This window comes from Pipistrellus kuhlii, unplaced genomic scaffold, assembly GCF_014108245.1.
Source record: "Pipistrellus kuhlii isolate mPipKuh1 unplaced genomic scaffold, mPipKuh1.p scaffold_m20_p_37, whole genome shotgun sequence".
NCBI classification, from domain to species: Eukaryota; Metazoa; Chordata; class Mammalia; order Chiroptera; family Vespertilionidae; genus Pipistrellus; species Pipistrellus kuhlii.
This window is the reverse complement of record NW_023425537.1, coordinates 4,949,947-4,976,533: the sequence shown is the minus strand read 5'-3', so window position 1 is coordinate 4,976,533 and position 26,587 is coordinate 4,949,947. Positions and strand designations below refer to the sequence as shown.

The 26,587-nt window shown below is 61.2% G+C and overlaps 1 protein-coding gene across 15 annotated transcripts; it reads left to right on the top strand.

Annotated features, from left to right (window-relative positions):
- Nucleotides 1-438: 438 nt before the first annotated feature.
- Nucleotides 439-26,559, top strand: MLLT6 (MLLT6, PHD finger containing). 15 transcript variants are annotated; one of them, XM_036407881.2, is made up of 22 exons: nucleotides 448-665; nucleotides 1,882-1,961; nucleotides 2,403-2,457; nucleotides 2,687-2,796; nucleotides 3,607-3,710; nucleotides 3,953-4,046; nucleotides 6,236-6,403; nucleotides 7,475-7,573; nucleotides 10,154-10,397; nucleotides 11,049-11,678; nucleotides 12,348-12,532; nucleotides 12,765-12,873; nucleotides 14,033-14,099; nucleotides 14,262-14,407; nucleotides 14,908-15,105; nucleotides 15,207-15,295; nucleotides 16,372-16,721; nucleotides 17,054-17,144; nucleotides 18,254-18,601; nucleotides 23,814-23,849; nucleotides 24,348-24,467; nucleotides 26,165-26,559. In XM_036407881.2, exons 1-22 carry the CDS (start codon nucleotides 557-559, stop codon nucleotides 26,342-26,344), a joined length of 3,612 nt encoding a protein of 1,203 aa, XP_036263774.1. In that variant the 5' UTR covers nucleotides 448-556; the 3' UTR covers nucleotides 26,345-26,559. The 15 variants fall into 15 exon arrangements, with proteins under 15 accessions (XP_045426775.1, XP_045426776.1, XP_036263785.1 ...); XM_036407885.2 differs by having other exon boundaries at nucleotides 6,233-6,403; nucleotides 14,277-14,407; XM_036407882.2 differs by having other exon boundaries at nucleotides 6,233-6,403; nucleotides 14,274-14,407.
- The last annotated feature ends 28 nt before the right edge of the window (nucleotides 26,560-26,587 follow it).

Below are 26,587 nucleotides of genomic sequence, written 5' to 3'. Positions count from 1 at the left end.
AAAAGCTCCCTACCCAGCCGGGCTTTGTTCCCTGAACCTAAGACTTTACCCGGCGGCGGCGGGCGGGCCGGGAGCGAGCGGGCGGCGGCGCGCGGCCATGGCTGCCGCGGCCGGGCAGGGGGGCCGGGGGGGCGGCGCGTGAGCGGGCGGCGCGGGGCGGGCGGGCGGCGCGATGAGCCTCTCGGCGCCTCCCCCGCGGGGCCCGGGCTGCGCGGCGGCCGGGCGGCCCTGGTAGCCGGGCGCGCGGCGCGGAGGGGGGCGAGCCGGCGCGCGACTCTCATTGTTGGGGGGCGGGGGGGCCCGTCGGGGCATGAGGGCGAGAGCACGGCGGGGGGGGCGGCCAGACCGAGCGAGCGAGGAGGAGGAGGAGGAGGACGCCGAGGAGGAGGAAGGAGGAGGAGGCAAAGAAAAGAAGCGGCGGCGGCGGCGGCGGCGGCGGCGGAGGAGGAGGAGGGAGCGAGGAGGCGCGCGGCCCCCCGCTCCCTCCCTCCCCCCCTGACCCCCGACCCCCGCCGGCCGGCCCCCCGCCCCAGCCCCGGAGGGAGCTCATGGGAGCATGAAGGAGATGGTAGGAGGCTGCTGCGTATGTTCGGACGAGAGGGGCTGGGCCGAGAACCCGCTGGTCTACTGTGATGGGCACGCGTGCAGCGTGGCTGTCCACCAAGGTACCGGGCGGCCCGCGGGGGGCGGCGGGACCCCGGGGCGGCGCGCGCGGGGCGCCCTGGGCCGCGCCCTCCGGGGACCTCCCGGGGCTCGGGCGCCCCTCCCCCACGCCACCTGGGAGGGGAGGGAGGCGCCGGGGGGCTGCCCCCGCCCTGGCCTGGAGGGCCGGGTCAGGCATTGTTTTCCAGCCTATTGTTCCCGCCCCGCGCCCCCCGCCCCAAGTTGAGGGAGTTTGGAGACGGCCGGGGGCGGGGAGCGCGCTCCGGGCGCCCGGAACCGCCGGTGTCCGGGCCGCCGCGGGAATGTTTACCTCCGAGGTGTCCCCTCCTGCCTGCCGGGTTATTTTGGTCCCGGCTCCCTCCCGGAGGGAGAGGTCAAGGGGGAGTCACCCCCCTCCCTCCCGCTTCCGGATGCGGGGAGGAGCGCGCTGGGGAGGGAGGAGAAGGGTCCCCGGGGAGAGGGGACTCCTGGAACCCTCCCGGGAGGAGCTCCGGGAGGGAGAGAGGCTGTGCCAGGGGCCGGAGCCGGGCGAGGAGAGGGAGGTTCGGAGTTTCCCCCAGCAGCACATGGCTCCGGAGTTAACTCCTTGAGGAATCTCGCCGAGGGCGCAGGCTGGCATCTCCCGCCGGCCTGGCACGGCGGCGCCCCCCTCCCTCCCGGGACAGCCCTTAAGGCTGCCGCCGCCGGCTCTTCCCGCCACTCTCCCACAGGCTACCTGCACCGCACCGCCCCCGGCCTCGGCTTCTGACCTTCCCTGTTATATAGTTCGAGGCAGTAGAGGAGGTCCCTGGACCCCCAACTTTTCGCCTCTCCCTTTACTGGCCCTTTAAGACACCCCCCTCCCCCCAATAACAACACAAACGTGTTCGCCTATGGTACTGTTGTCCCTCCAGTTTTCTCTATTCTGGGTGATCGCTGGCGGAAATGGGGAAACAGGTCCAGAGAGGAGGGTCTTCTAAGACTAGAGTTTAAGGTCAAGGACTCAGACGTCCTGCCCCTACGCGGAGTAGCTTGGTTCTGTGGTTGAAGGCTGTCCCGTGCGCGCTGGGGCATTCTCTGTGGTCCTGCTGGCTAGTCAGTGACCCCCAGAGGAGCAGCCTTCCCTCCCCACTGGAACTGGCTGTAGTCCTTTAGAGTCACCCCTCCCCCCCCCTTACTCTGGGAAAAGCCACTGCTGACACATTTGCTCCATGACTCTCCTGCCCCCCCCCCCCCCAGCTTGCTATGGCATCGTCCAGGTGCCCACAGGACCCTGGTTCTGCCGGAAATGTGAATCTCAGGAGCGAGCAGCCAGGGTGGTGAGTTTGGGAGTCCCCTGCCCCCCTCCCCCTCCACCTGAACGTCTCCCCTGATGAGAGGGGGTGGGACTGTCACACCGGACTTCCTGTTTCCTGCACACCTATCGCCTACCCCATCTCGCCCTCAGCTCATTACTCACTCTGCCCCAGCTCAGGCAAGAAGGGGCCTTTTATTTTTGTCTGCTTGCTTGTTTGAACTTTTTGTTATGGAAAGTTTTCAGCCTGTACCAACGTGGAGGGACTAGTCCAAGGAACCGTGTGTTCCCATCACCCACCTTCAACAGTTCCCGGCTCGCGGCCAGTCCTGTTTCCTCTAGACCCCAACTCACTCCCCCATAGACAGGGTACCGTTTCCTCCCGGGGGGGCCCCCAGCGCCTGGAGGCAGGTCCCCACCTTCTGGAAAGGCCCTCCTCCATCCCTGTGCCTCCTTGCATTGGCAGAGGTGTGAGCTGTGCCCACACAAAGACGGGGCATTGAAGAGGACTGACAATGGAGGTGAGGGGGGCCCTGAGCTCCAGGGCTCATCTGCTGAGGTCAGCAAGGCCCCCTGAGCAAGGGTCTGGGAAGGCAGGGGTGTGTGTGTGTGGGGGGGGGGTGCCCGATCTCCCTTTCCTGGCTGGCACTGGGATCCGATGGGAAGGCCACAGAGGCGGGTTGCCTGCAGGGTGGGCTGTGAGGGGTCCCAGTCTAGGACCTGTCTGAGGCCTGCCCCACGCCGCCCCAGGCTGGGCCCACGTGGTGTGTGCCCTCTACATCCCCGAGGTGCAGTTCGCCAACGTGCTCACCATGGAGCCCATCGTGCTGCAGTACGTGCCTCACGATCGCTTCAACAAGGTCAGCGGCCCCCGCCCTGCCCTCCCGCAGGTCCCCTCCCTGGCGGGGTCCCTCCACCTCTCCCATCCAGCGAAATCTGATTCTGTCCCACACACACTTTCAGGAAACTCAGGAAGTGAGTAGGCACCTTTCCCTGACAGACGTGCTCGTTCTCTGGAATTCAAGCGCTGTCAGAGGGTAGCCCTTAGCCAGCAGCCACTGAGTGCTGACTGTGCGTCACACCCAGGGCAGGGCACCCTGAGGCGCGCAGTGGTCAGTACTGATCAAAACAGAGGTGCCCCCGAAAACTCACACCGGTGTGCGGGAAGACCGTAAATATCAACAAACAGGCAAACAACGTAAATGCCGTTTGTGATGAGTGCTGTGAAGAAAGCAAGGCACTGAAATAAAGAATACTGCGGGGGGGGGGGGGGGGAGGCTTGGTTTAAAGTGGTAACGGCAAGAGGCAGGCTAAGACCAGGGGCATGGGAGTCAGCCTTGCGGGCTCCAGGTTCAAGTCGGAGGTGAGAATAAGCCTCCCAGTGAGCAAGGCAGGCGCAGTCCCCGAGGACCGTGCTCCCCACCATAGGAGCCGGCAGCCACGTGGCTGTGCAATTTCAAACCAAGTCCTACTGAAAGTTCAGGTCCTCGGCCACACTGCAGGTGCCCATGAGGTTCACGGCTACTGTACTGGGCAGTGCAGCATACAACCTGTCCATCCTCATAGAAGGTTCTCCTGGACGGCACTAGCCTGGATAATGGAGGAAGGCTGGGACGGAGGGGGTCCCTGAGGAGGGAGGGAGGAGGGGACGAGAGCGCTGTGTCCTGCAGACCTGCTACATCTGCGAGGAGCAGGGCCGCGAGAGCAAGGCTGCCTCCGGAGCCTGCATGACCTGCAACCGCCACGGATGTCGACAAGCTTTCCACGTCACCTGGTGAGACCCCTGCCCGCCTCTCGCCTCCCACTCCGGGCCTCTCCGGGGTCCCCTCCGAGGTTTGCCATGGAAGGCCACCCAATGGGCTGATCCTGGCGGCTGTCTGGTGATCACGACAGACAGACAGCGCTTCCCTGGGCTGGCCTTGGCTCTGCCCCCGTGCGGGTCCAGGAGGGGAGAAGGGCAGAGGCTGGGCTGGTGTGTGTGGCCACACCCTTCTCAGGCTGACCTCTCTTGGTTAGTGCCCAAATGGCAGGCCTGCTGTGCGAGGAAGAGGTGCTGGAGGTTGACAACGTCAAGTACTGCGGCTACTGCAAATACCACTTCAGCAAGATGGTGAGTGTCGTCCACCAGGGCACGGCTGGGTCCGTCAGCCACGGTTTGGAGGGCGTGGGCTCTGGGCCAGGCTGGTGCCCGCTGCGCGTGATGACGGGGATGGAAGGAACCCGGCCCTGCCCTTGAGGTTCTCCAGTGAATGGAGAGTCAACGGAAGCAGAGCCTGGGGGTGTGGATCAGAGTTAAACCCTTCAGCCCGCCCAGAAGCCAGAGCTCCTGTCAGTCTGGGAAGGAGGCGGCACAGAAGCTGATGGAGGCGGAACCGGAGGCAACATGTGGGGGTGGGGCTTACTGTGCCCCGGCCTCTGTACTAAGTTCTCTGCATGTACTATTTTGTACGATCCTTCCAACGACCCTAAGGACTAGATGTCCTGCATCTTCCCATTTTACAGATGAGTAAACTAAGACCCACTGAGGTTCTGTACCTTATCTTGCAGCATGGATGGGGTTCAGACAGACAGTCCGATTTAAAAGCCCCTCAGAAGGAAAGGAACCCCAGGCAGCGGGACTGGCGTGGGCCACGTCTGAGAGGAGAAAGAATTTTCTGAGCAGCAGAGCAGCGTGTTGGGTGGGGTTAAAGCAGATGAGGCAAAAAAATAAAAGAAAAAAGAAAAGCTCAGGCAGGGCCAGAGCTGGGCTTCCCTCCGCCCCAGGCTGCAGGGAGCCCTGGCGAGGCTGGAGAAGGGGTACTGTCTCATGTTTGTTGGAAAGACTGCGGGCTCCAGCGGCTGTGTGTGTCCCGGAGAGAGGGCTGTGGCCAGACTAGGATTGCGGCTTGGACCTCACCCGCGGGCCATAGGCTTGTGAGGCTGCTTGTACGCGGGAGGGTAACATGATCGGATTTGTTTTTTAGGGAAGATTACCCTGGCAGGCCCGGGGAAGCCGGATCCAAAGGGGAGGGAGACAGCTGCGCAGGGCGGGGGATGGAGGGATGCGGCTGAGCTGAGAACATTTCTAGGTGGACTTGCCGTGTGTGGGAGCCGAGGAGGAGGCGTGGAGGGTGGCAGATAAGATCCCGGCGCTGAGAGCCGGGTGGATGGGTTTGAGCGCCCGGGGATGTTAGGGACAGGCTGGCGTAGGGTTAGCATCTGCCCTCGTCTACCCCAGGCAGCCCCTGTTTGTGCCTGTTGCCCTGGTGGAATCGTTAATAGTTCCCGCTTTCAATGTCAGCCGTGTCCTGGTTTGGTTCATAAGTTACATGGCTGCCTTGGTTCCAGGGTTTGATGATGACTTAGGATGAGGGAGGGAGGGAGGTTTGGTTTGCAGGCGGTGCCAAGTGGGAGTGGTGAGGCTCGGTGGCTGTCAGACACCCTGGGCTGGGTGGGAGTGCCGGTCCCAGGTGGATAAGGCTGGGGCTGGAACCCCCAGGTGCCTGTCAGGGTAGGGAGGGTCAGGGTGGGAAGGGAACCGTGAATGGGAGAGTCTTGGGAGCTTGGGATGGTGGTAAGATCAGTGCCCGGGGCGGGGGGGGGGGGGGCGCGATTGGGTCAGACGAGGTCTGAAATGAGTCCTTGGGTTTGGTGATTGGTGGGCAGTGGGTGACCTCAGGGAGCAGCTGCAGGGCAGGGACACAGAGGCCATCACCCTGGGCCTGGGGCGTCTGTTAGCAGCGAAGGAAGGAAGGAGCAGGCCCCGGCTGGGGGGAGGCAGCATGGGGGTCGTTTGGGCTTTTGCTGTGGATGCTGACTTCCCCTTCTCAGGGCAGCAGTTCTGGAAGGAAGGAACCACTGTGTTTGGGGAGGGGGCGGGGCTGGGAACAAGGGAGAAGGGCTGCTGGCCGAGGGGAGGCTGGGGTGTGGAGTGGAGAGGAGCAGGGGTTCCCCCAAGGGGCCCCCATACATCCTCTGCCCCAGGAACGGAGGCAGAGTGGGCGCTGGCTCAGCTGCCTGCGAAGGGCCAGGAGGACCTGTGGAAAGAGGCGGTGGAGAGCAGGGACCTGGCCCAGGCCCGCCTCCTCACGCCCTGCTGCAGCCTGGCCTCTTCTGGGCCTCAGTGGTCCCGTCTGTGCGCTGGGCACACTCGCTGGGGAAGCTCTGACTTCGCTGAGCAGAGCCTCGTTGAGAACACAGGCCCTCCCAGGGCCCGGCGGGCCAGGGGAGGGGCCCCCAGGGTCACCTGACCTTCAGGAACCTTCCTCTAAGCCGATGAGCGGAGCGTGTGGCAGCTCCTCTCCATTCTCCCCCCAGAAGACTTCCCGGCACACCGGCGGGGCAGGCGGCGGAGCGGCGGCCGCGGGAGGCGGCGGCGGCACCGGGGGAGGCGGCAGTGGCTTCATCGCTGGCCGGAGAAGCCGGTCAGCCTCCCCGTCCGCCCAGCAGGACAAGCACCCTTCCCACCACGAAAGGGCACAGAAGAAGGTAGGCGTCTTCCCCCGCTCCCTGTGCTGCCCCTTCCCAAACTCAGGCCTCTTTCCAGAAGCCCCCACAAGGGGCCCCCGGCCAAGGAGCCTGCCTCTCCCCTCCTCTGAGGCCACTGAGAGCAGGGAGGGGGCTGCAGAAGTGACAGGAGGATCACAGAGGGTCACAGACGGTGAGGCGAGGGCCTGGCTTCCCTGGGGCTCTCGGGTTTGTGTGGCTCTTCCAGTGTCTTCCCCATGACACGCACTGTCCTCCCCATGACACGCACCGTCCTCCCCATGACACGCACCGTCCTCCCCATGACACGCACCGTCCTCCCCATGACACGGCACCGTCCTCCCCATGACACGGCACCGTCCTCCCCATGACACGCACCGTCCTCCCCATGACACGCACCGTCCTCCCCATGACACGCATCGTCCTCCCCATGACACGCATCGTCCTCCCCATGACACGCACCGTCCTCCCCATGACACGCACCGTCCTCCCATGACACGCACCGTCCTCCCCATGACACGCACCGTCCTCCCCATGACACGGCACCGTCCTCATGACATGGCACCGTCCTCCCCATGACACGGCACCGTCCTCATGACATGGCACCGTCCTCCCCATGACACGGCACCGTCCTCCTCATGACACGCACCGTCCTCCCCATGACACGGCAGTGCCCCGACAGCCCCCAGTACATGGCCCTGCACACATCTCCTCGGTCTAGCCTTGTGTCCGCCCAGGTTGTAAGTGTATAGGCCTGCGTCCCCTGTGCCTCATGTCACAGTGAGCCTGGCTCCCACCCCTCTGCACAGCTCCGTGTCCCTGGCGGACACCCTGGCAGGTGCGTGCTCACGTGTGTGGTGCTGTGTGTCACCAGCGTGATAACGGGACGAGGGGCTGTTGGCTCTCCGAGGACCCTGCCTGACCCACTCCTGTCCAGCCAAAGCCCCCAGCCCCACCAGAGGGGCAGGTGACACCCACAAAGCCCATCCCTGGGAGGGGTCCTCTGTCCACATGCACGTGTCATCTTCACCCCAGTGCCCCCAAACCAATATCCGCTCACCCGTCCTTCCCCAGAGCCGAAAGGACAAGGAACGCCTTAAACAGAAGCACAAGAAGCGGCCTGACTCACCCTCCAGCATCCTCACCCCACCCGCGGCCCCCGCTGCTGACAAGGTACCGCTGCCCACGCCCCGGAGGGATGGCCACAGCAGCAGGAGGGAGGCTGGGTGTGCAGGGTCAGGGTGAGCCAGGGACCTGGGCACCCCCACAGCTTAGGTTAATGTGCCTCTGCTCCCCACCTCCTCTACAGCCCCACCCATCATGTGCCAGCAGGAAGGCAGAGGTGGGTGGGGGTGCCGCCCTCCCTGCTGGCTGCCAGATGGCACCTCTGCCTCTGTCCAGACAGGGAGCCTCCGCGCTGGGCTCTCGTCTGTGGAGACATGCTCACTTCTCCAGTTCTCCAAACTCTGGAGCCTGTTCTCCAGAGATAGGCTGGGAGGACCCCGTCTCTCTCAGCCCCTGCCCTTTGCACCTCTTCTCACTGTCAGGAAGACGCCCCCAGCCTGTGAGCTAACCAAAATCCTACTCTGTGCATGCTGGAGGGACTGAAAGTATGGCCCGTGGCAGGGCCCTGACAACACCCTGAAACCCCACCCCCCTCATCCCACCGTCCCAGGAGGGGCATGGTATGGCAGGCCTGTCTCCAGGAAAGGGCAACATCAGGATAAGCAAACAGCAGGCCCTTCCCCGAGGCCAGGGAGCCCCTAATCCAAGCCAGAGCAGCCCTCTGCGCCCCTCCTGCCAGCCTGCCCGCCCCAGGGAAGGTGAGAGGGGCCTAGAGAAACAGCTCCTCCGCAGGCCAGCATGGCTCCGTTCACGCCCACTGCCTGCCCAGGTTGGCAGAGCTCTGGGCATCTTGTTTGCAGGAGGCTCAGGTATCAGGTTTCCAGGGGGATGTTGCTGTGGCAACTACCCCAGTAACCCTCTCCCTGCCCTGCTTTCCAGGACTCACCTGGAAAAGCTGGTCCTCTGCCCTGTGCCCTTACCCCGGAGCCTGCAGACAGGCAGAAGGAGAGGGCAGAGGTCCGCGAGTAGCCCCCGGGGCTGGGCATTCCCTCGGACATGCTGGAGCACTCTGCTCACCCCCTTCACCCGCCCCAGCATTGCTGCGGCCCCTCCCCCCAGGCCCTCTCCTGCCTTGCTCTCAGAACCACATCTGGCTCCCTTCAGAACTCCAGCTGTTGGAAAGAACAAAGGAGAGGAGACCAGGGCTCCCCCCAGGGAGGGCGGCACAGGGTGGCTCTTTCCCCCATCCATCCTCCCGTGGGCATTTGCTGGTTTAGCAGAGGCTGACGCATACCTGGTCTCCATCCCTGGCAGTAATACGATGCTCTCACTCAGCCCCCGCGCGCCAGCCTGCCTTCTAGAGCGGGGACCTGCAGGGTGTACAGGGATTCGAGGTTTAATCCTCAAAACAGTCCAGTTTTATTAACCCCATTTAATAAATGAAGAAACTCGAGGTGCAGAGAGGTTAACTAATTTGCCTCAAAGCGCACAGCCAGGTAGTGGTGGAGTCAAGATCTGAACGCAGGCAGCCTGACTTGAAGGCCTGTACTCTCAACCAGCACAGTCAGACACTGCAGTGTGTTACTAGCAGCCACAGCCATCACCATCCTCATGGCTGACCCTGCAGCGAGTGCCTGGCATTAGGTCCCTCAGGGAAGGGGAGAGACCATGCAACGTAAACATGGCAGCAAATGCAGCGCCAACCCCCCTCCCGCCCCTGCCCCGCCGCCCTCAGAGGGGTGACGGGGGCCCCCAGAAATGGGGACAGTATATTTCAGTGGCAGCTGTTGGCATGGCTGATGTGGGCACATGGTGCCCTGGAACTAAGAGGACAGCGTGGCTTATTCCGCCCCAGGAATCCAGGGTGGCTTCCTGGAAGAGTGGGCTTCCAAGCTGGATTTTGAAGGAGAAGTTTTCCAAGAAGAGTAATAGGCCCTCCTGGCAGAGGGCTCAGTGCTGGGAGCTCAGGCTGTCTAGGAGAGGCACGGAGGGCCAGGGACTAGGGTGTCGGCGGGTGGCTGCAGCTCGGGGAGAGCAAGGAGGGAAGGATGGTGACTGGAGGGCCCACAGATGCGGCCAGGCCCTCACCACTTCCCAACATAAGTCCAGCAAGTATTTCTTTCTTTTTTTTTTTTTTAATATGTTTTGTTGATTTTTTACAGAGAGGAAAGGAGAGGGGATAGAGAGTTAGAAACATCGATGAGAGAGAAACATCAATCAGCTGCCTCTTGGCACACTCCCTACTGGGGATGTGCCCGCAACCAAGGTACATGCCCTTATCTGGAATCAAACCTGGGACCCTTGAGTCCTCAGGCCGACGCTCCAGCCACTTTGCCAAACCAGTTAGGGCCAACAAGTATTTCTGAATGAATGAATGAATGAATGAATGAGAGAGTATATTAGTACAGACTTCGAGACTGTTTTCATCTCCTACCCGAGGGGAAGGACAGACAGCTTCTTGGGTTCAGAATGCTCAGCTCTCCTCACACCCAGCAGTTCCACAGCCGCTTCCCCATCTTCCTGGTCTAGGGACTCCTGGCACCACCTCTCCACCCGGGATCCTTCTCGAAGCTTCTGGACTCTCCCCGTGAAGCCCGGGTCCTGTGTGCTCCTGCTCCACTCCCAAGTCAGGGTGAACCCAGGCCCAGGCAGCTGGTCTCAAGCCTTCCTCTCTCCTCCCTTCTTTAGGCCTCCTCCTCAGCTTCCTCCTCCTCCCACCACGAGGCCAGCACTCAGGAGACCTCCGAGAGCAACAGGGACCCGAAGGGGAAAAAGTCTTCCAGCCATAGCCTGAGTCACAAGGGGAAGAAGCTGAGCAGTGGGAAAGGTGTGAGCAGTTTCACCTCCGCCTCCTCCTCCTCTTCCTCCTCCTCTTCCTCCTCCTCTTCCTCCTCCTCTTCCTCCTCCTCTGGGGGCCCCTTCCAGCCTGCAGGTGAGTGTGGGCAGGTGAGCCTCCTGGAGGAGGCTGGGAATGGGGCAGCCTTCGGCCCTGAGCTTTTCCAGCAAGGGCCTTTGCATATTAGTTTGCATCTTATTTTATTTTTGTGTGTGTGTTTTTTTAATCCTCACCCGAGGACATTTTTCCATTGATTTTTTAGAGAGAGTGGAAGGGAGGGGGAGAGACAGAGAGAGAGAGAGAGAAACATCAATGTGAGAGAGACACATGGATCAGTTGCCTCCCACATGCACCCTCCCCACCGCCACCACAGGCGCTGGGGATCAAGCCTGCGACTGAGGCACATGCTCGGAATCGAACCTGGACCCTTCAGTCCGTACTCTGACGCTCTGTCCCCTGACCCAAACCGGCTAGGGCTCTCATTTGCTTCTTACATTGGCTCAGGTCAAAGATGGGGGATTCCCCCACCAAATTATACTTCTCCCAACCCTTCCCTCACCCTTCCCTTTGGAGCTGGAACTCTCCCCTCCCCCTTTATTGTCCGTGGGGGGGGGGGGGAGGCCACACACCCTGGACACAGAGATAGTGGCGGAGCTGGGACAGGACACCAGGCTCTCCCACTGGTGCATCCTGGGGGGGGGGGGGGGAGCCCGGATGCAGCTGTAATTCTGTTTTCCTTCTGTGCAGTTGCGTCCCTGCAGAGCTCCCCCGACTTCTCTGCCTTCCCCAAGCTGGAGCAGCCGGAGGAGGACAAGTACTCCAAGCCCGCGGCCGCCACCCCTCCAGCCCCCCCCTCCCCCTCGGCTCCCGAGCCCCCCAAGACTGACCTCTTTGAGCAGAAGGTGGTCTTCTCCAGCTTTGGGCCCATCATGCGCTTCTCCACCTCCACCTCCACCTCCACCTCCAGCTCAGGCCGGGCCCGGGCCCCATCCCCCGGGGACTACAAGTCTCCTCACCTCTCAGGGTCTGGGACCTCAGCAGGCACCCACAAGCGGATGCCCACCCTGAGCGCTGCCCCCGCGCCCGCCGAAGAGACCCCCCCTGAGACAGGCGTGAAGGAGAAGAAGCACAAAGCCAGCAAGAGGAGCCGCCACGGGCCAGGCCGTCCCAAGGGCGGCCGGAACGAGGAGTGTGTAGGCGCCCCCGCGGCGCCCTCCCTGCCTGGCGCCCAGCTGGCTGGCTTCACCGCCACGGCGGCCTCACCCTTCTCAGGAGGCTCCCTGGTCAGCTCCGGCCTGGGCGGTCTGGCCTCCCGCACCTTCGGGCCTTCCTTAAGCCTGCCCAGCCTGAGCCTGGAGTCCCCCCTGCTGGGGGCAGGTTAGTGACCCTTTGGGATGGTGGGCATCGGAGGGCCCAGCCGGCCTAGGGATGGAACAGAGGGATAAGCATGTCGTCAGAAGGGAATGTGATAGACACTACACCAAAGGACAGAGGTAAAGGATGGAAGCGATAGGCACCTCTAAGACACTCCTCTGTACCCATCCCTTTTACTGATTTTTTTACAGAGAGGAAGAGAGAGGGATAGAGAGCTAGAAACATAGATAAGAGAGAGACATTGATCAGCTGCCTCCTGCACACTCCCTACCGGGCATGTGTCCGCAACCAATGTACATGCCCTTGACCGGAATCGAACCTGGGACCTTTCAGTCTGCAGGCCGACGCTCTATCCACTGAGCCAAACTGGTTTCGGCTCTATACCCATCTTCTGCTTGGTTGTAGCAGGAGAGATTGTGTTAGGTTGTCAGTAGGACATAAAAAGTTTCAGTTGGGATGTTAGAATAGCTGGGAATCCCCCAGGCCCGGGCAGGGCAGGTCAGTGAATAGGCATGTCAAGCAGATACCACCCAGGCAAACAGTGACATCTGCGCCAAGCTGAGGGTAGGCTAGTGCCAGGAGCAGGGAACGTCCTCCTGGGGGAGGGGCTCCCCCGCCACCTGCCTGGGGGGCGACGTAACTGTCGCTTTCCTCCGTGTCCTGTGCCTGTAGGCATCTACACCAGTAACAAGGACCCCATCTCCCACGGCGGCAGCGGGATGCTGCGGACGGTCTGCAGCACCCCCCTCTCTTCCAGCCTGCTGGGGCCCCCCGGGACCTCTGCCTTGCCCCGCCTCAGCCGCTCCCCGTTCACCAGCACCCTCCCCTCCTCTTCTGCTTCTATCTCCACCACTCAGGTGAGGACTTACTGCAGGGCTCTCCATCCCTGGGCAGGAGGGGGACAGGTTGTTAGAGACCCCAGCCCTCCATGGGAACTTGAGATACTGGGCTTGATCCCCAGAACTGCTCCCTGTCTCTGGCCCTCTCTCCCCCCAGCACGCCTGGTCCCCTCTACCCCCACCCCATAAGCACAGTTGTGCCCTAGATCTGAGAATAACCCCCAGCTGGACTCTCCCTCCTTCCCCTCAGGTGTTTTCTCTGGCTGGCTCTACCTTTAGCCTCCCTTCTACCCACATCTTTGGAACCCCCATGGGTGTCGTTAACCCCATCCTTACCCAAGCTGAGAGCAGCCACACAGGTATGTGAGTCTCGGACCCCGTTCCCCTTTCTTCCCAAAGGTCAGGGGCATCCATCCCCTGCATGTCTTCCCCCCAAAAGAGGTGGGAGGGCTTTCTGGCTGCCCCCTCCCTCTGGCCATTGCCCACCCTGCGGAAAAAGTTTTCACACACAACAAACCTGGGTACACTTTCAGGTTAAAACCTGCTGAGGGGTTGGGACAGGACAGGAGAGAATTACTGCTCCAAGTCACGGGAGAAAGCAGAGATTAATGCGTGAGCAGCTGAAGTAGGGAAATTCTGATCTCCTGACTCTGACCCCAGTTTTCTTACCGCTCCCAGTATGGCTCCCAGCCGGCCTCGTAGTGAGTCTGTAGGATCAGCTGGCCTTATAGTGAGTCCTTGGGATCAGCCGTTACAGCGATCCCAACCAGCTGGGCAACCTGCTCTCCGGTTATATAGGAGTTAAAGGGGCGGGTCATAAGCGCCCCACCCTCTCCCTTGAGAGTCAACCTAGCCCCAGAGAGCTGATTGGTGCAGACACACCACCTAGCCAGCCAGGGGCGTGGCCTACCACCCGCCACCAGTTCAGGTAGGCCTTAAAGAGACCGAATCCAGAGTTAAAGACCTGACACAGTAGGATGACACACCCCTCTCCCCCACAACCCAAATAGGAATGCTGTGTCCCCAATAAGGGCTTTGCCATCTAATTTGTGAGTTTATGCATATAAAAAGCCACACAAAACATAATAGCCACAATTACTATGGGCTTCCTGCATGCAGCTCAGCTCTTCACATGTATTTGCCTTATTTTTAAGTCTCATAACAATCACTTCAGAGGTTAGTTGCAAGCCCGAGTTCACAGAGCAAGTATCAAATCCCAGTTTGACCCAGGGATGTCTAGATCCAAAATTCCTATAGCATTTAGCTCCCCGAAAAGAAATCGGGAGGTGTGGAAATAGCCAGGCGGAGGGAAATAGCCTGCTTAGAGAAGGGAAGAGACCAGATCCGTGGCTTTCCTTCCAAGGGGCCCAGTTTCCATGCTCCCAGAACTGGGGTTGGGAGGTCCTGGGGAAGGGGTCTGCTGTAAGGTTCCAGATCCCATGCCCACTTCCCGGAGGGGACCGAGCGGCCGACTGGCATCCTTTCCCCGCTGATCCCCGCCTCCCTTCTCCTTCCAAGAGCCAGACCTGGAGGACTGCAGCTTCCGGTGTCGGGGGACCTCCCCTCAGGAGAGTCTGTCTTCCATGTGAGAGAGGGCGCGGCGGCTGGGGAGGGGCTGGGAGCGGGGCTGGAGCGGGCACCAGGAGAGGGTGGGGTTCAGACGCGGATGGCTGGAACCCCTGAGAAGGGCGGGGAGGAGAGAGGAATGGGAGGTCAGCCTGAGCCCAGTGTGCCCTTCCGATCCCAGGTCCCCCATCAGCAGCCTCCCCGCACTCTTCGACCAGACGGCGTCCGCACCCTGCGGGGGCGGCCAGGTAGACCCAGCAGCCCCCGGGACGACCAACATGGAGCAGCTGCTGGAGAAGCAGGGCGACGGCGAGGCCGGCGTCAACAGTGAGGGGCTGGGAGGCCTGCCCCAGGACCCAGACTCGGTCCCCCCTCTCCCTGAAGTTCCCAAACGTCTCCAAGGTTCTCCCGGCCTAGACCCTACCCCGGCTCTAACTCCTGCCAACCTCAGCCTCCCCTTTAGCCCCTTCTGGGCCCTGCACCTGGCGCCGCGACCTCTGCACCCTCTGCACCCTGCCTTTGGTCCCCCCGGACTCCTAGCCCATACCCTATTAGCCCCGAGTTTTCGCCCGCTCCTTGCCTCCCCATCACGTGGCCTCAGACCGAGCCCCAGGCCCCGCCGGTGGTCCTCACACCTGGGGTTCCCCAGGCCCGCCTCTCCGAGCTCACCTGACCCCCTTTCCAGTCCACGCCTTCTTTCCGAGGTCCCATTCCGACTCCCCCGTCAGGCCCCGGCCCCGCCCTCTGGCCCCGCCCCGGCCCCCGCCACGCCCCGCTCTGGCCACGCCCCCGCCACGCCCCCTCAGGCGCCGGTCCCCTCTCCTCAGTCGTTGAGATGCTGAAGGCGCTGCACGCGCTGCAGAAGGAAAACCAGCGGCTGCAGGAGCAGATCCTGAGCCTGACGGCCAAGAAGGAGCGGCTGCAGATTCTCAACGTGCAGCTCTCCGTGCCCTTCCCCGCCCTGCCCGCCGTCCTGCCCGCCGCCAACGGCCCTGTCCCTGGGCCCTACGGCCTGCCTCCCCCAGGTAAGGCAGCTTCCCCAGCCTGGGAGGGCGGGCCCACGCCGGGCGGCAGGAACTAGCTCCGACTCCAGGCCTGACCGCCTCCCCTGATCCGCCTCCCTCAGCCGGCAGCAGCGACTCCTTGAGCACCAGCAAGAGCCCTCCCGGGAAGAACAGCCTCGGCCTGGACAACTCGCTGTCCACGTCCTCGGAGGTGGGCCCCCGCAGGCCCCGGGGCGGGGCGGGAGAGGGAGGCGCGAGGGCCTCCTGGCCCCGCCCCACCTTGCAGCCATTGGAGGTGGGGCAGTGGAGTGATTGGCAGAGCAATGAGTTGATGGATCCTTGCATTCCTTCATTAGATCGGTCATAATTATGAGGCTTCTACTTAATGCCAGGCAACTGGCAAAGCACTTAGTGAGCACAATGGACGCAGTCCTGCTCCTGAAATAGGCTAAATCCGAGAAAAGAGTCAATGATGATAAGCCGGGAGAAATGCTAAAACGGAAAGAATTTGAGGGCTGTGAGGACGAGTGGGGCTTGGGATTCTCTGCGGATAGAAGTGGGTAGGGAAGGCCTCTGTGAGTGTCTGTGACGGGTTCATTACAGTGCCTCACACACAGAATTCCTGGGTAATTGGCGGCGGTTGGGGCGGCAGGCTCTATTGTTATGTTGTGGTTATTACTGAAATGAAGCAAGCTAGTTTCTTGTTCTCTCTGCCACTTGCTAACTGAGTGACTTGGGCAGTAATAATCATCAAAATAACTACTGTTAACTGCATATTTGCCCTCCGTCATGTCCTGTGTTGAGATTTTTAAAGCATCGGTTTGTTTAGTCTTCACTCTGGGGTAGGTACAATACTATGTTACCCTCATGTGACGAATGAGCAAACGGAGGCAGAGACGCCACCCACACCATTGAATTGTGGACACAGGGTTTGAACCCGCGCCTGTCACCCTAGCTGTCTGTGAAGTCCCTTAGTCTGTCTAAGCCTAGGCCATGGGGAGAATGAGAGTGGGGGTCAGGCGCTGAACCCCGAGTCTGGCTTCCTAGAGTGTCATTGGTGTTCAGTGTTAGACAAGGACGGCGGGTGCTGTGAACGTGATTTGTGAAAACACTGAGGATGCTTAGCCTTAACCCCTGGGCCCCGCTTCTTCCTCCTGGTGGCTCTGCCTGGGGGTGAGGTGGGGGTGTTGGTGTGCTCTCAGCATGTTGGTGGGTGCTGGGCTGAGGGCCAGAAATGTCACCCTGGCCCCCTGCCCCTCTGACCCCTCCCTCTCCCTTCCTCCCCAGGACCCACACTCAGGCTGCCCGAGCCGCAGCAGCTCCTCGCTGTCCTTCCACAGCACGCCCCCGCCGCTGCCCCTGCTCCAGCAGAGCCCGGCCACACTGCCCCTGGCCCTGCCCGGAGCCCCCGCCCCACTCCCAGCCCAGCCGCAGAACGGGCTGGGCCGAGCACCGGGGGCAGCGGGGCTGGGGGCGATGCCCATGGCCGAGGGGCTGTTGGGGGGGCTGGCGGGCAGTGGGGCACTGCCCCTCAATGGGCTCCTGGGGGGGCTGAATGGGGCTGCTGCCCCCAACCCTGCAGGCTTGAGCCAGGCCGGTGGGGCTCCTACGCTGCAGCTGCCAGGCTGTCTCAACAGGTGAGGGAACGGGGAGGCTGGTTATGGGAGGGGTTCCCCCCAAAGGGGAAAATGTCCTCCAATCGTATAGAATCCAGCCACCTCTTGGCCCCAGGTACTCCCTAGATGTGAGTTGTGAGTGCCCTTTGGATGGCAACTCTCTAGGACCCAGCCGTCTATTTCCTATCCCCCTACCTAGGTCTCCCTCCTGGGGAAGTTCCACCTGACGTACCTCCCGCTGTCCTCCCCGAGCTCAGTCTGCCTCTCTCCCCGAGTCTGAGGGAGTCTGGGAACTCGTGGGAGCGGGTGTTTCTCTGTCCCTCCCATGGTCTGTGCTTTGTCCCCTGCCTCAGCCTCACGGAGCAGCAGAGACACCTCCTGCAGCAGCAAGAGCAGCAGCTCCAGCAGCTCCAGCAGCTCCTGGCCTCCCCACAGCTGACCCCGGTAACCCCTCCTTTCCTGGCCCCACCCCGCTCTGCTGGAGAGGCCTGGGTCTGGGAGGGCGGACAGCGCCAGGCGGGGCTGAGAGGCCCCCTGTGGGCCTGGAGCAGCCTCTAGGAGAGCAGGTCCAGAGGGTGGCAAGTCCTCAGTGACTGAGCATTTCCAGTCCCAGCCCCAGGGGTCTTTAGGGGGGAGCCTCAGAGTGTGTGTGGGGAGGCGGCTGAGCGGGTGGCACCCCTCAGCCAGAGCAGCCCCGTTTGGGTCTGCCTTGCATGTTGGGCTTCGCTAAGATTTCCTTCGGTGAAAAGGAGGGAGCTGGAACTATATAAACAATAGTCACTTTCACATAAAGAAACATTAGAAAGAGACACAAGAACCCAATTTAACTGGTCATCTCTGAGGGCCAGATGGGAAAGGTTAGGAGCACAATTTCCCAGGGTAAACCAGGATACACTGTTTTGGTTTTCAGAAAACTCGAAAATGCTTTTGCATTCTCAAAGCAAAAATAAATGAATCTTAAATTTAAAAAAGCAAACAAGCCAGGACCGGTTTGGCTCAGTGGATAGAGCGTCGGCTTGGGGACTGAAGGGTCCCGGGTTCGATTCCGGTCAAGGGCATGTGCCTTGGTTGCGGGCACATCCCCAGTGGGGGGGGTGCAGGAGGCAGCTGATCGATGACTCTCTCTCATTGATGTTTCTAACTCTCTATCTCTCTCCCTTCCTCTCTGTACAAAATCAATAAAATATATTAAAAAAAAAAAAAAAAAAAAAAAAGAGGAGGAGTTGAAAACTGTTGACCTGGTTTAATGTTTCTCAAGTTGGGGTCTTACCACCCCTAGGGGAATTGGTGGTTGTCATAGTGACTGGGGAGCTGACTTGAGTGGAGCAAGGCCAGGGATGGCAGACACCTGGTGCTTGGCCAGTATTGTCCCACATGACAGACACTGATAGTGTGCAACCACTTTCTTGTCCCGATGGGGAAACTGAGGCCCTGAGTGGGGAGATAGAGACAGGAGAACCTTGACCCTCTCCTGCCTCCACTGTGATGGGATGGGGCGTGGGCAAGCCGGCCTTGGGAGCCACCGGCCAGTGAGCGGTCCGGTCTCCTTGCAGGAACACCAGACCGTGGTCTACCAGATGATCCAGCAGATCCAGCAGAAGCGGGAGCTGCAGCGGCTGCAGATGGCCGGGGGCTCCCAGCTGCCCATGGCCAGCCTGCTGGCAGGAAGCTCTGCCCCCCTGCTGTCTGCGGGCACTCCTGGCCTGCTGCCCGCGGCACCCGCCCCACCCCTGCTGCCCGCCGGAGCCCTGGTGGCTCCCTCCCTCGGCAACAACACGAGTCTCATGGCCGCAGCAGCTGCGGCCGCAGCAGCAGTAGCGGCAGCGGGCGGCCCTCCGGTCCTGACTGCTCAGACCAACCCCTTCCTCAGCCTGTCGGGGGCGGACGGCCCCAAAGGAGGGGTGAGTAAGGGGTCTGGGGCTGACCTGTCTTCTGCTCTGGCATAGGCAGCATCAGAAGGTCCATCATCGGGTGCATCCTGAGGAGGAGGAGGAAGTGACCCCTAGGTCAGCAAAGCCCCTGCTCCAGACCCCAGGCCTCTGCAGGCACCTGGGTTCCCTCCTGCAGACCCAAGAAAGGCCCTCTGAGCATCACCAATGGCGAAAGCACCAGTGAGGAAGCAGCATTCCTCTGGGAAGACCAATTAGAAAGGCATTTCCTGCCTCAGTAGAAGGAGATGGTGCTCTGGGCGGGTCTTTCTGGAAATGCCCACTTTATGCCACTCTGAGGGCATAGACAGCACAGGGTGCTGGCTTTGGCTGGAGCATGCCCGCTTAGCCAGGCACCCTTGTGCAGAGCACACTCCCCTCCCGCCCCCCACACACCGCACACACACACACGCACACACACACACACACACAACATGTTGTTGACTTGGATGTCTGCCCATCAGAGCTCACGTCAGGAACTGGAGCTGGGCACCCTCCCTGCACCTCTCACCCAAAGAGCTGTTCTCAGCTGGGTGTTAGCAAATGCTTCCCCCAAACCCCCAGCCTCCCTCCCTCTCTTTCCAGACCGCTGACAAAGGAGCCTCAGCCAACCAGGAAAAAGGCTAACTCCGTCCACACCCCTCCTGACCCCCAAAGCGGAGGGGGCAGTCCCGGCTTGAGGGGGTCCTAGCCTGGAGCAGGCACCTGCGCCCCGATCCTGGAGAGCCCCAGCCCGGAGCGCGCACGCGCTGAGACCTGGCGAGTGTGGGTGCGCCCGGTGCTGGGGACTGAGCCTGAGCGGGGAGCGCCTTCTCTCTGGCCTCTCTCCCCTCTGCAGAGACCGAGGGAGGACGGCTCCACGCGGACCTAGGAGCCAAGGCGCTGAGGTCCTCCAGGGAGCAGAGTGGGCCGTGGCATAGGTGGGGGGTTGGCTGGACCCGCCACATAAAACGAATCAGCACTTGTGTGGGGTGGGTCCCGGGCCTGCCCCTGCGCAGAACCTGCTAAGGAGGAAGGGGTGGCCTGCTGTACCTGCAGCTTCCGCCCGCCGTGGGCAGATGGCAGGAGGGTCCCTTAGGCCGTTCCTCACCGTCTTCTCCCCCTGCCCCCAACAAGGGCCACAAGCTGAGCTTGTAAAAGCCCACAGACGGGGAGGCTGAGGCAGGGGCGGATGGCCTCTAACTCCGCCCCAGCCTCCCCACCTCTGGGGGAGGCCCAGGGATGGGGGCGGGCCCAGCCCCCCTGCTGCCTGCCCCTTTTTGCACTATTGGATATTGGATTTAGGAGTGCCGAGGGTGGGGAGATGGAGCTAGCTGCGTGTGTGCGTGTGCGTGTGTGTGTGTGTGTGTGTATACACGTGTGTACGTCTGTCTCCCTTGACCTGGGGCAGCCAAGGACAGGGATAGGAGCAGTTCTCAGAAGGGGGCTCCCAGCTCTTGTTTGCACCCTCATCAACTTTGGTCCCTTTCTGGGGCATGAATGGTTAACAAAAATCAGGACAGAACTCCAATACTGGAGAGTGACAGGGGGCTGAGGGCTTTGAATCAGGGTAAATCCTGCCTTCCCTTCCCCAGACCCCTCAGAGCGCCCCTCCCTCCACCTGCTTCCCTGGCACAAGGGGAGCCCCAGGGATTGGGGGACAGAGCAGGGGGGGCGGGATCCACTTCCTTTGGTGAAGACCTTCCCCCCAGAATAAGCCAGCCTACTTCCTGCACCGTACCGCCACCTCCACCAACCAGGGGAGACTTAGCTTACGCTGACCTAACAACTGTCCCTCCACCCACCAGCTCTTCCCCCTCGGGGTTTAGTGGGCTTAGATTCTCACCTTACCGAGCCCCACCTGCCCCGAGCCTTTGGTGGCAAAGGCCTGGGAGGCAGGGGGACGGCCAGGAGAGGGCGAGGTTGAAGCCTGTGTCCGTGTCAGTTGCACTGGGGTTGGAGCCAGGAGAAGGCATGTCCAGCTTTCCCTGACGCTCATGTCTTGTCAGTCTCTTTGCATGTGGGGATGTGAGTGTGTGTGTGTGTGTGTGTGTGTGTTTGTTCCTGTTTGGGTTTTTGTTGGTTTTTTTTTTTTAATAAAGAAAAGAAGATGTGTATATTTTTGGCAATGACAGAAACGTAGTGCAGATATATTTTTGCCTGTGCTGCTCAACTGGTCTTTTTCTGATACTGAAAATAATATTAATATTACTGTTGATGAGACTTTGTCATATGTTAGGGAGCTGATCATGGAGGGGGTGGGTGGGAATCCGTCCAAGGCAATTTCTTAGGCCCTTGCGAGGGCTTGGAGGGTAGGGGGGGGGGGGAAGGGCGGCCGTTGTGATGACCTCAGAAATACTCACTTTTTATTAATGCTAAATATCAGTTAGCAATGGTAGAACTCAGCGTCATATTAATCTTCACCTATGAAGCTGTCTCACTCCTGCCCCCAAATCACTGAAAAGAAAAGCAGCTTTCCGAAATTCTTAGAGGGAGTTGTTCCCTCACACCCACGCCCTCACCCAAGGCCAGTCCACTGAGAGCTGAAGTCAACTTCTGTTCTGGACGGCGAGGGAATAAGGTGTCCCCCTCCCGCCCCCCAAGGCTGCCGTGGGGAGAGAGGGCCGCATGACTTAGTGCACTGGAACCCGGCCGCCTCCTCCCTCCGGCACCCAGGGATCTGTTTCCCAGCTCCCAGTCAGGTCAGATGTGAGGATGGGACCCAGGCTGGGTGAGGATTGGGGATGGGAAGGGGCAGGAGAGCGGTGGTCCGTTTTCACCTTTTAGGAGCTTTATCCTATGAAAGGTCTAGAGATCATCAGGGTGGAGCAGGGTCCCCATGTGGTGGGGGAGGGGGAATGGTTCTGCTGACCTGACCCTCCCAGACCCGGTCCTTTTCCCAGGGAATTTGGACGGGGCCTGGGCAGGGGTGCAGATTTGTAGAGCACTCTGTCTAGGGGAGGGGAAGGATGTGGTCTGCAGGGCGGAAGCGGAGTTCTGAAAATGCATGCAGGAGCTCCGTGGAGATGTGAGTGGGGTGTGCGTGCAGGGCCACTGCCGGGCCTTGGGCTCACACAGGTGCATGAGTGTCAGAACTGGAAGGGACCTGTCTGTAGGGGTCATTTGAGCCAGATCCTCACTTCAAAGGTGATCGATACCCCGAGCCCAGGAGGGCCAGGGGCTTTGGCAGAGCAGGGACCAGCCCTCAGGACACTGGCCTCCTGGCCCTCCCACCTCCCCCTTCTCCGCACCACCTCCCTGCGGCTTCCTGGCTGTCCTTGTGTGTGAGTGCGGTGTGAGTGCGGGGCTGTGCTGGCGGGGGCGGGGGCAGGGGCGGGAGGGGGGTAATCTGTGTAGCACTGACTGTCTTAGCTCAGAGCTGATGGATCCTCTCGCGGACATGACACTTTAACGGTTGCTTTTGAAAAGGTTTTCCTGTGCGAGTCTTCCCCCTCAGGCTCACGGGCCTGCTGCTCCCTCCAGGTGCCCTCACCTTGAGGCTGATGAGAGCGCCCCCGCCCCCCATTCCTGTTCTGAGTTCCGGGGAAGTCTTCCTAGGAAGAGCCCAGACACGTGAGGGGCCGCTCTGAGGAAGGGCCATCTCCACACTCCTCTTTCCCAAGCTAGAATGCAGACAAGTTTTCCAGGCTCAGCCTCTTCCTGCCAGCTTCCAGCACCTTCCTTGGTGTGCGGTAGGCCAGAGTTAGGGGTAGGCAGCTCACTTTATCCCAGCTTACCTTCCTGGGGAGAGGGGTCTGGGGGGTTTAAGTCCCTTCTGTTGGGAAGCTGGGACCCAGCACCCCGACTCCCTACAGCCACACCCCCGGATTGCAAGCGTCTAGCTCCTGACCGCTCTGACTTGATCTACTGAGAAGCTGGGGACTGGGGGGTGCCGGCATTGCCCTTCGTTTGCTTCCTCCAGCCCAACGTGGGGCTTCGGTGGCAGGACCCCAGACCCAAACCTTGACCCCGCACCCCCCGCACCCCCACTCCACCCCAGCCTGTCTCAATGTAGCAGACCCTTCCTGGGGGAGCGGGAAGGGGAAGCCATGGTTTGCAAACCCAGGGCTCCTTTTGCATTCTTTCTAAAACCTTTCTATTCTCACCCCAAAAGGCAATGCCACCCCCCAACACCCGCCACCTCCAGGCCTGGAATTGTGCATAACCTGGCTCTTGTATCTTTGTATAACGGATGTTATTTGTACGAAGGGCAGTTCGTAAACAGCACTTGTTCTTTTAATAAAAGAATGTTTTACAAAAAAAAACCCTCCAAAGAGACCCTGCTTTGTCTGGCTTTATGGAAGGGAAGGGGAGGTGGGAGCCTTGGGATGGGGGGCAGGGTCGGAGTAATGGGGCGCCAGAGGCTGCAGGGTGAGCATTCAGGGATACCTGCGGGGGGCCCGCCCCCCAAAGCTGTGATGTGGGGGCCGGGCTGCTGGAATCTAATCACCAGCTCCGAGGCGGCCCGCCCCGCACGGGTAGAAACGCTGCCAGCCTCGGCGGAGAAAACGGCTCCCAGGGGTACCGGCTCCCGCCCGCGGTGGGGATGGGGTGGGGGTCGGGGGTGGGGGGGGTCGGGTGGGGGGGTGGCCTGGGAGCGCGGCCGGAAACGAAAGGCGATGCCCCGGGTCACCCCGCAGACTTGGGGGGACCAGAGGCCGCGGGGACAGCCGGTCCGCACCCCAGGGGCCCGGGGAGGCTGCGGCCCGGCACTGGGCTCGGCTCCCGCGGTTGGGCCGGACCGGACCGCGCGGAGCTCCCTCCGGCCCCACCCGCCCGGAACCCCGCGGCGTCTTCCGGCCGAGGCGGGGCGGGGCGGGCCGGGCGGAGGGGGCGGAGGGAGCGGGGAGGTGACCGCGGCGGGCGGAGCGGGCGGCGTGCGGGCGGCCCGGCATGGGTGGCGTGGGCGCGCTGCTGCGGCCGGCGGCCTGGGTGAGCACCCCCGCCCCTGCCCGCCCCCCTCCCGCACCAGGGCCCCCAGCCCGCCGGCCCCCCAGCCCAGCCCCCCGGCGCCTGCTGCAGGCGGGCACCTCCCGGCCTCTCTTCCCTGCCTGGCGATCCCTCCTCTTACTCTCTCCCTTCTCCTCCATCCATAGCGGTCATCTCTTCCTCCCCAGATGACCCCCCTCCGGACGCCTTCCGCTTCCCACTGACTTTGTTTTTCTGTTTCCAAATCACTGTATGGCGATGACGACGCGCCTCGCAGAAGCTGAACCAGAGGCGTGACATCTCCTCCTGGCTGGTACGTACCCCCCGTTTCCCCTTCTCTCTCCCTGCCCAGGCCCCCCACGCCCGGAGACCCCAAAGGCAGAGGCCGGGGAAGGCAACCAGGAAGAGTCAGCCCTGCCTCTGGGCTCCAGCCTGCCACCGCCTCGCCTGCAGCCACCTCCGGGGAGGCAGGCTGGACCAGAGGGCACCGGGCTGGGCGCCAGCGATGCCCGATAAACCAAGCCCCAGGTGCCCTGCGGCTTAGGCTGGCAGGATCCCAGCCCGCCCCTCCCTAGCTCCAGGGTGGAGCCAGGGTTTTTCAGAGGAAGCAGCTGGGTCTCCAACCCTGAGTGCCTGCATGGCCTCCAATCTTTCCAGCCTGGAGCTCAGGGCACTTATGGAGTCTTGGGAGGGGGGAGAAAAGGGGGGGAGGTGTCCTTGCTGGGTGTCATCACAGGGGAAGCCCGCCATAGGCAGGGAAGTGCTTCCAGGACCTGGGCTGACCCCAAGCCCCTCCCCTTCCCTGCCACAGGCCAAATGGTTCCCCAAAGCCCCAGCTAAGTCTGTGGTGGCCCTGAAAACGCCCATCAAGGTGGAACTGGTGGCGGGGAAAACCTACAAGTGGTGCGTGTGTGGCCGCAGCAAGAAGCAGGTGAGAGGAACTCACACACACACACACACACACACACACACACACACACGCCTTTGACACATGACACCCAGGTAGGAACGCAGGGTGTGTCCTGAGCGCTCCTCTTGGGCTGGCGCACCCATAGCCTTGAGCTGCGTCTGAATCAACCCTTTGAGCCGAGTCCAGATACAGAAACTCACCCAGCCAGGCGGGTGGGACCCAGGCTTCTGGTTTTTGTTGGTTTACATTTCATTTGTTTTTATTTCAGATGGTAAGCATCTTTATTGTGGAAAGTGTAGCATGTCCCATCCCCCACCCCCCCAAACACTGACCTCTTCTACACCCCCCCCCCCCCCCGCCCTCCCAGCCCAGGGTTCTGGACTTTGCTTCTGGGGCTCCCTTCTCAGAGGCTCATTCCAGGCTCTGCTCTAAGCACAGGAGCTTGCCTGTCTCTCTCTTCCTCTCTCCTTGCTCCTAAGAAGCATTGGGGCCAAAGGTTCCCAGCCCCGTGACCCCATCCTAGGGGAGACTGCCCAGCTTTGCTGCCCCCCTTCCCCCAGTGCCCCTTCTCCTGAAAACCATTCCCTTCCTGTTCATCTGACTTTCCTGGTTGCAGGCCCGCAGCCTGGCTGCCTGCTCCCTCTGCCCCCGGAGCTTCCCTTGTGCACCTGGTCCACACCCTTAGCCTCCAGGCCCCTTTCCTTCCTGCGCTGAGCTCCGAGCTGTGTTCCTCCGCCAGGCGGTGTGGCTGGTGTCCGCAGCCTGCGTGGCCACTGGTCTGATTTGGAGCAGGGCTAAGGGAACAGTGTCAGCTGGAGAGAGGCTGACTCTCATTAGCTAATTTCCCTCCGCTCTCCGCCTACCCCACCCTGGCCCCAGAGTCCCACCAGAGGCAGAACCTACCCCACAGCACCTCCGTGGGCCTCGGCTTCCGTTACCCAGTTCTGCTGAGCACCTGCCGCGATGGCTGAGAAGCGTGTGCTGGCACTGGCAGCCAGTTCCCTATAGGACATCCCCTTCCTCCGTTACACCCACTCCCTATAAATGCCCAGGGGTTTCCTGGAGCCAAAAACCGATACCCCGCCGAAACCGGTTTGGCTCAGTGGATAGAGCGTCAGCTTGGGGACCGAAAGGTCCCGGGTTTGATTCCGGTCAAGGGCATGTACCTTGGTTGCGGGCACATCCCCAGTAGGGGGTGTGCAAGAGGCAGCTGATCGATGACTCTCTCTCATTGATGTTTCTAACTCTCTATCTCTCTCCCTTCCTCTGTACAAAATCAATAAAATATATTTAAAAAAAAAAAAAAAAAAAAAAACCCCGATACCCCAGTCTGAAAGCCCTGGGATGCGTGCAGCTCTCTCCAACCCAGTCTTCACCAGTATGGGGAGAGAAATGAATGTAGCGAACCAGTGGAGATTGGGCCATTAAAACAACAACAAACTGTTGGTGTAAAACCTAAGGCCCCATTTCACCTTGGAAAGTCTCTCCTTGTGCCCTTGAGACTAATGCTGTAATGACAAACTTCCTGCACACTTGCTGTATGCAAAGTGCCTAATAATTATCCTTTCCAATAACTCAACTCTTACTGTCCTCACATTGCAAACGAGAGGTAAACTGGTGTCCCTCGGGAGCCTGAGCCCTAATCACTGTGCCCTGCCCGTCCCAGACCTGCCCACATCAGAGGGGCCAGCTCTCTTCACTTCTCTTTCCCTCACCAGCCCTTCTGTGATGGCTCCCACTTCTTCCAACGCACTGGCCTCTCTCCGCTCAAGTTCAAAGCCCAGGAGACCCGGATGGTGGCCCTGTGTACCTGCAAGGCCACCCAGAAGCCCCCGTACTGCGACGGCACCCACCGGAGCGAGAGGGTGCAGAAGGCAGAAGTGGGCTCCCCACTCTGAGGGCTGTCTGCTCATCAGCCCCAGTCCTCCCTGACAGGGAAGGAAAGCGCGTGCCAAGCCCAGAAGTGATCATCCAGGGACCCCAGTAACCCCTGGCTTATAAAGGACTTGCTCCCACAGCCTGAGGTCTCTCACCTGGGGCAGCCAAGAGTGGGTGCCAGGTTTAGCACCTGCTGGTGGGGAAGGTGGCATTAAACAAGCCTGCCCATACAGAATGGTATTCTTGTGGTCACTGGTGAGGCA

Excerpts from the sequence above, each read along its gene's own strand:
- MLLT6 (XM_036407880.2), top strand. The coding sequence starts at position 557 with ATGAAGGAGATGGTAGGAGGCTGCTGCGTATGTTCGGACGAGAGGGGC. Across the intron at positions 14,408-14,907 it reads CGGCGAGGCCGGCGTCAACA|TCGTTGAGATGCTGAAGGCG; the intron begins GTGAGGGGCTGG and ends CCCTCTCCTCAG. Across the intron at positions 15,296-16,371 it reads CGCTGTCCACGTCCTCGGAG|GACCCACACTCAGGCTGCCC; the intron begins GTGGGCCCCCGC and ends CTTCCTCCCCAG.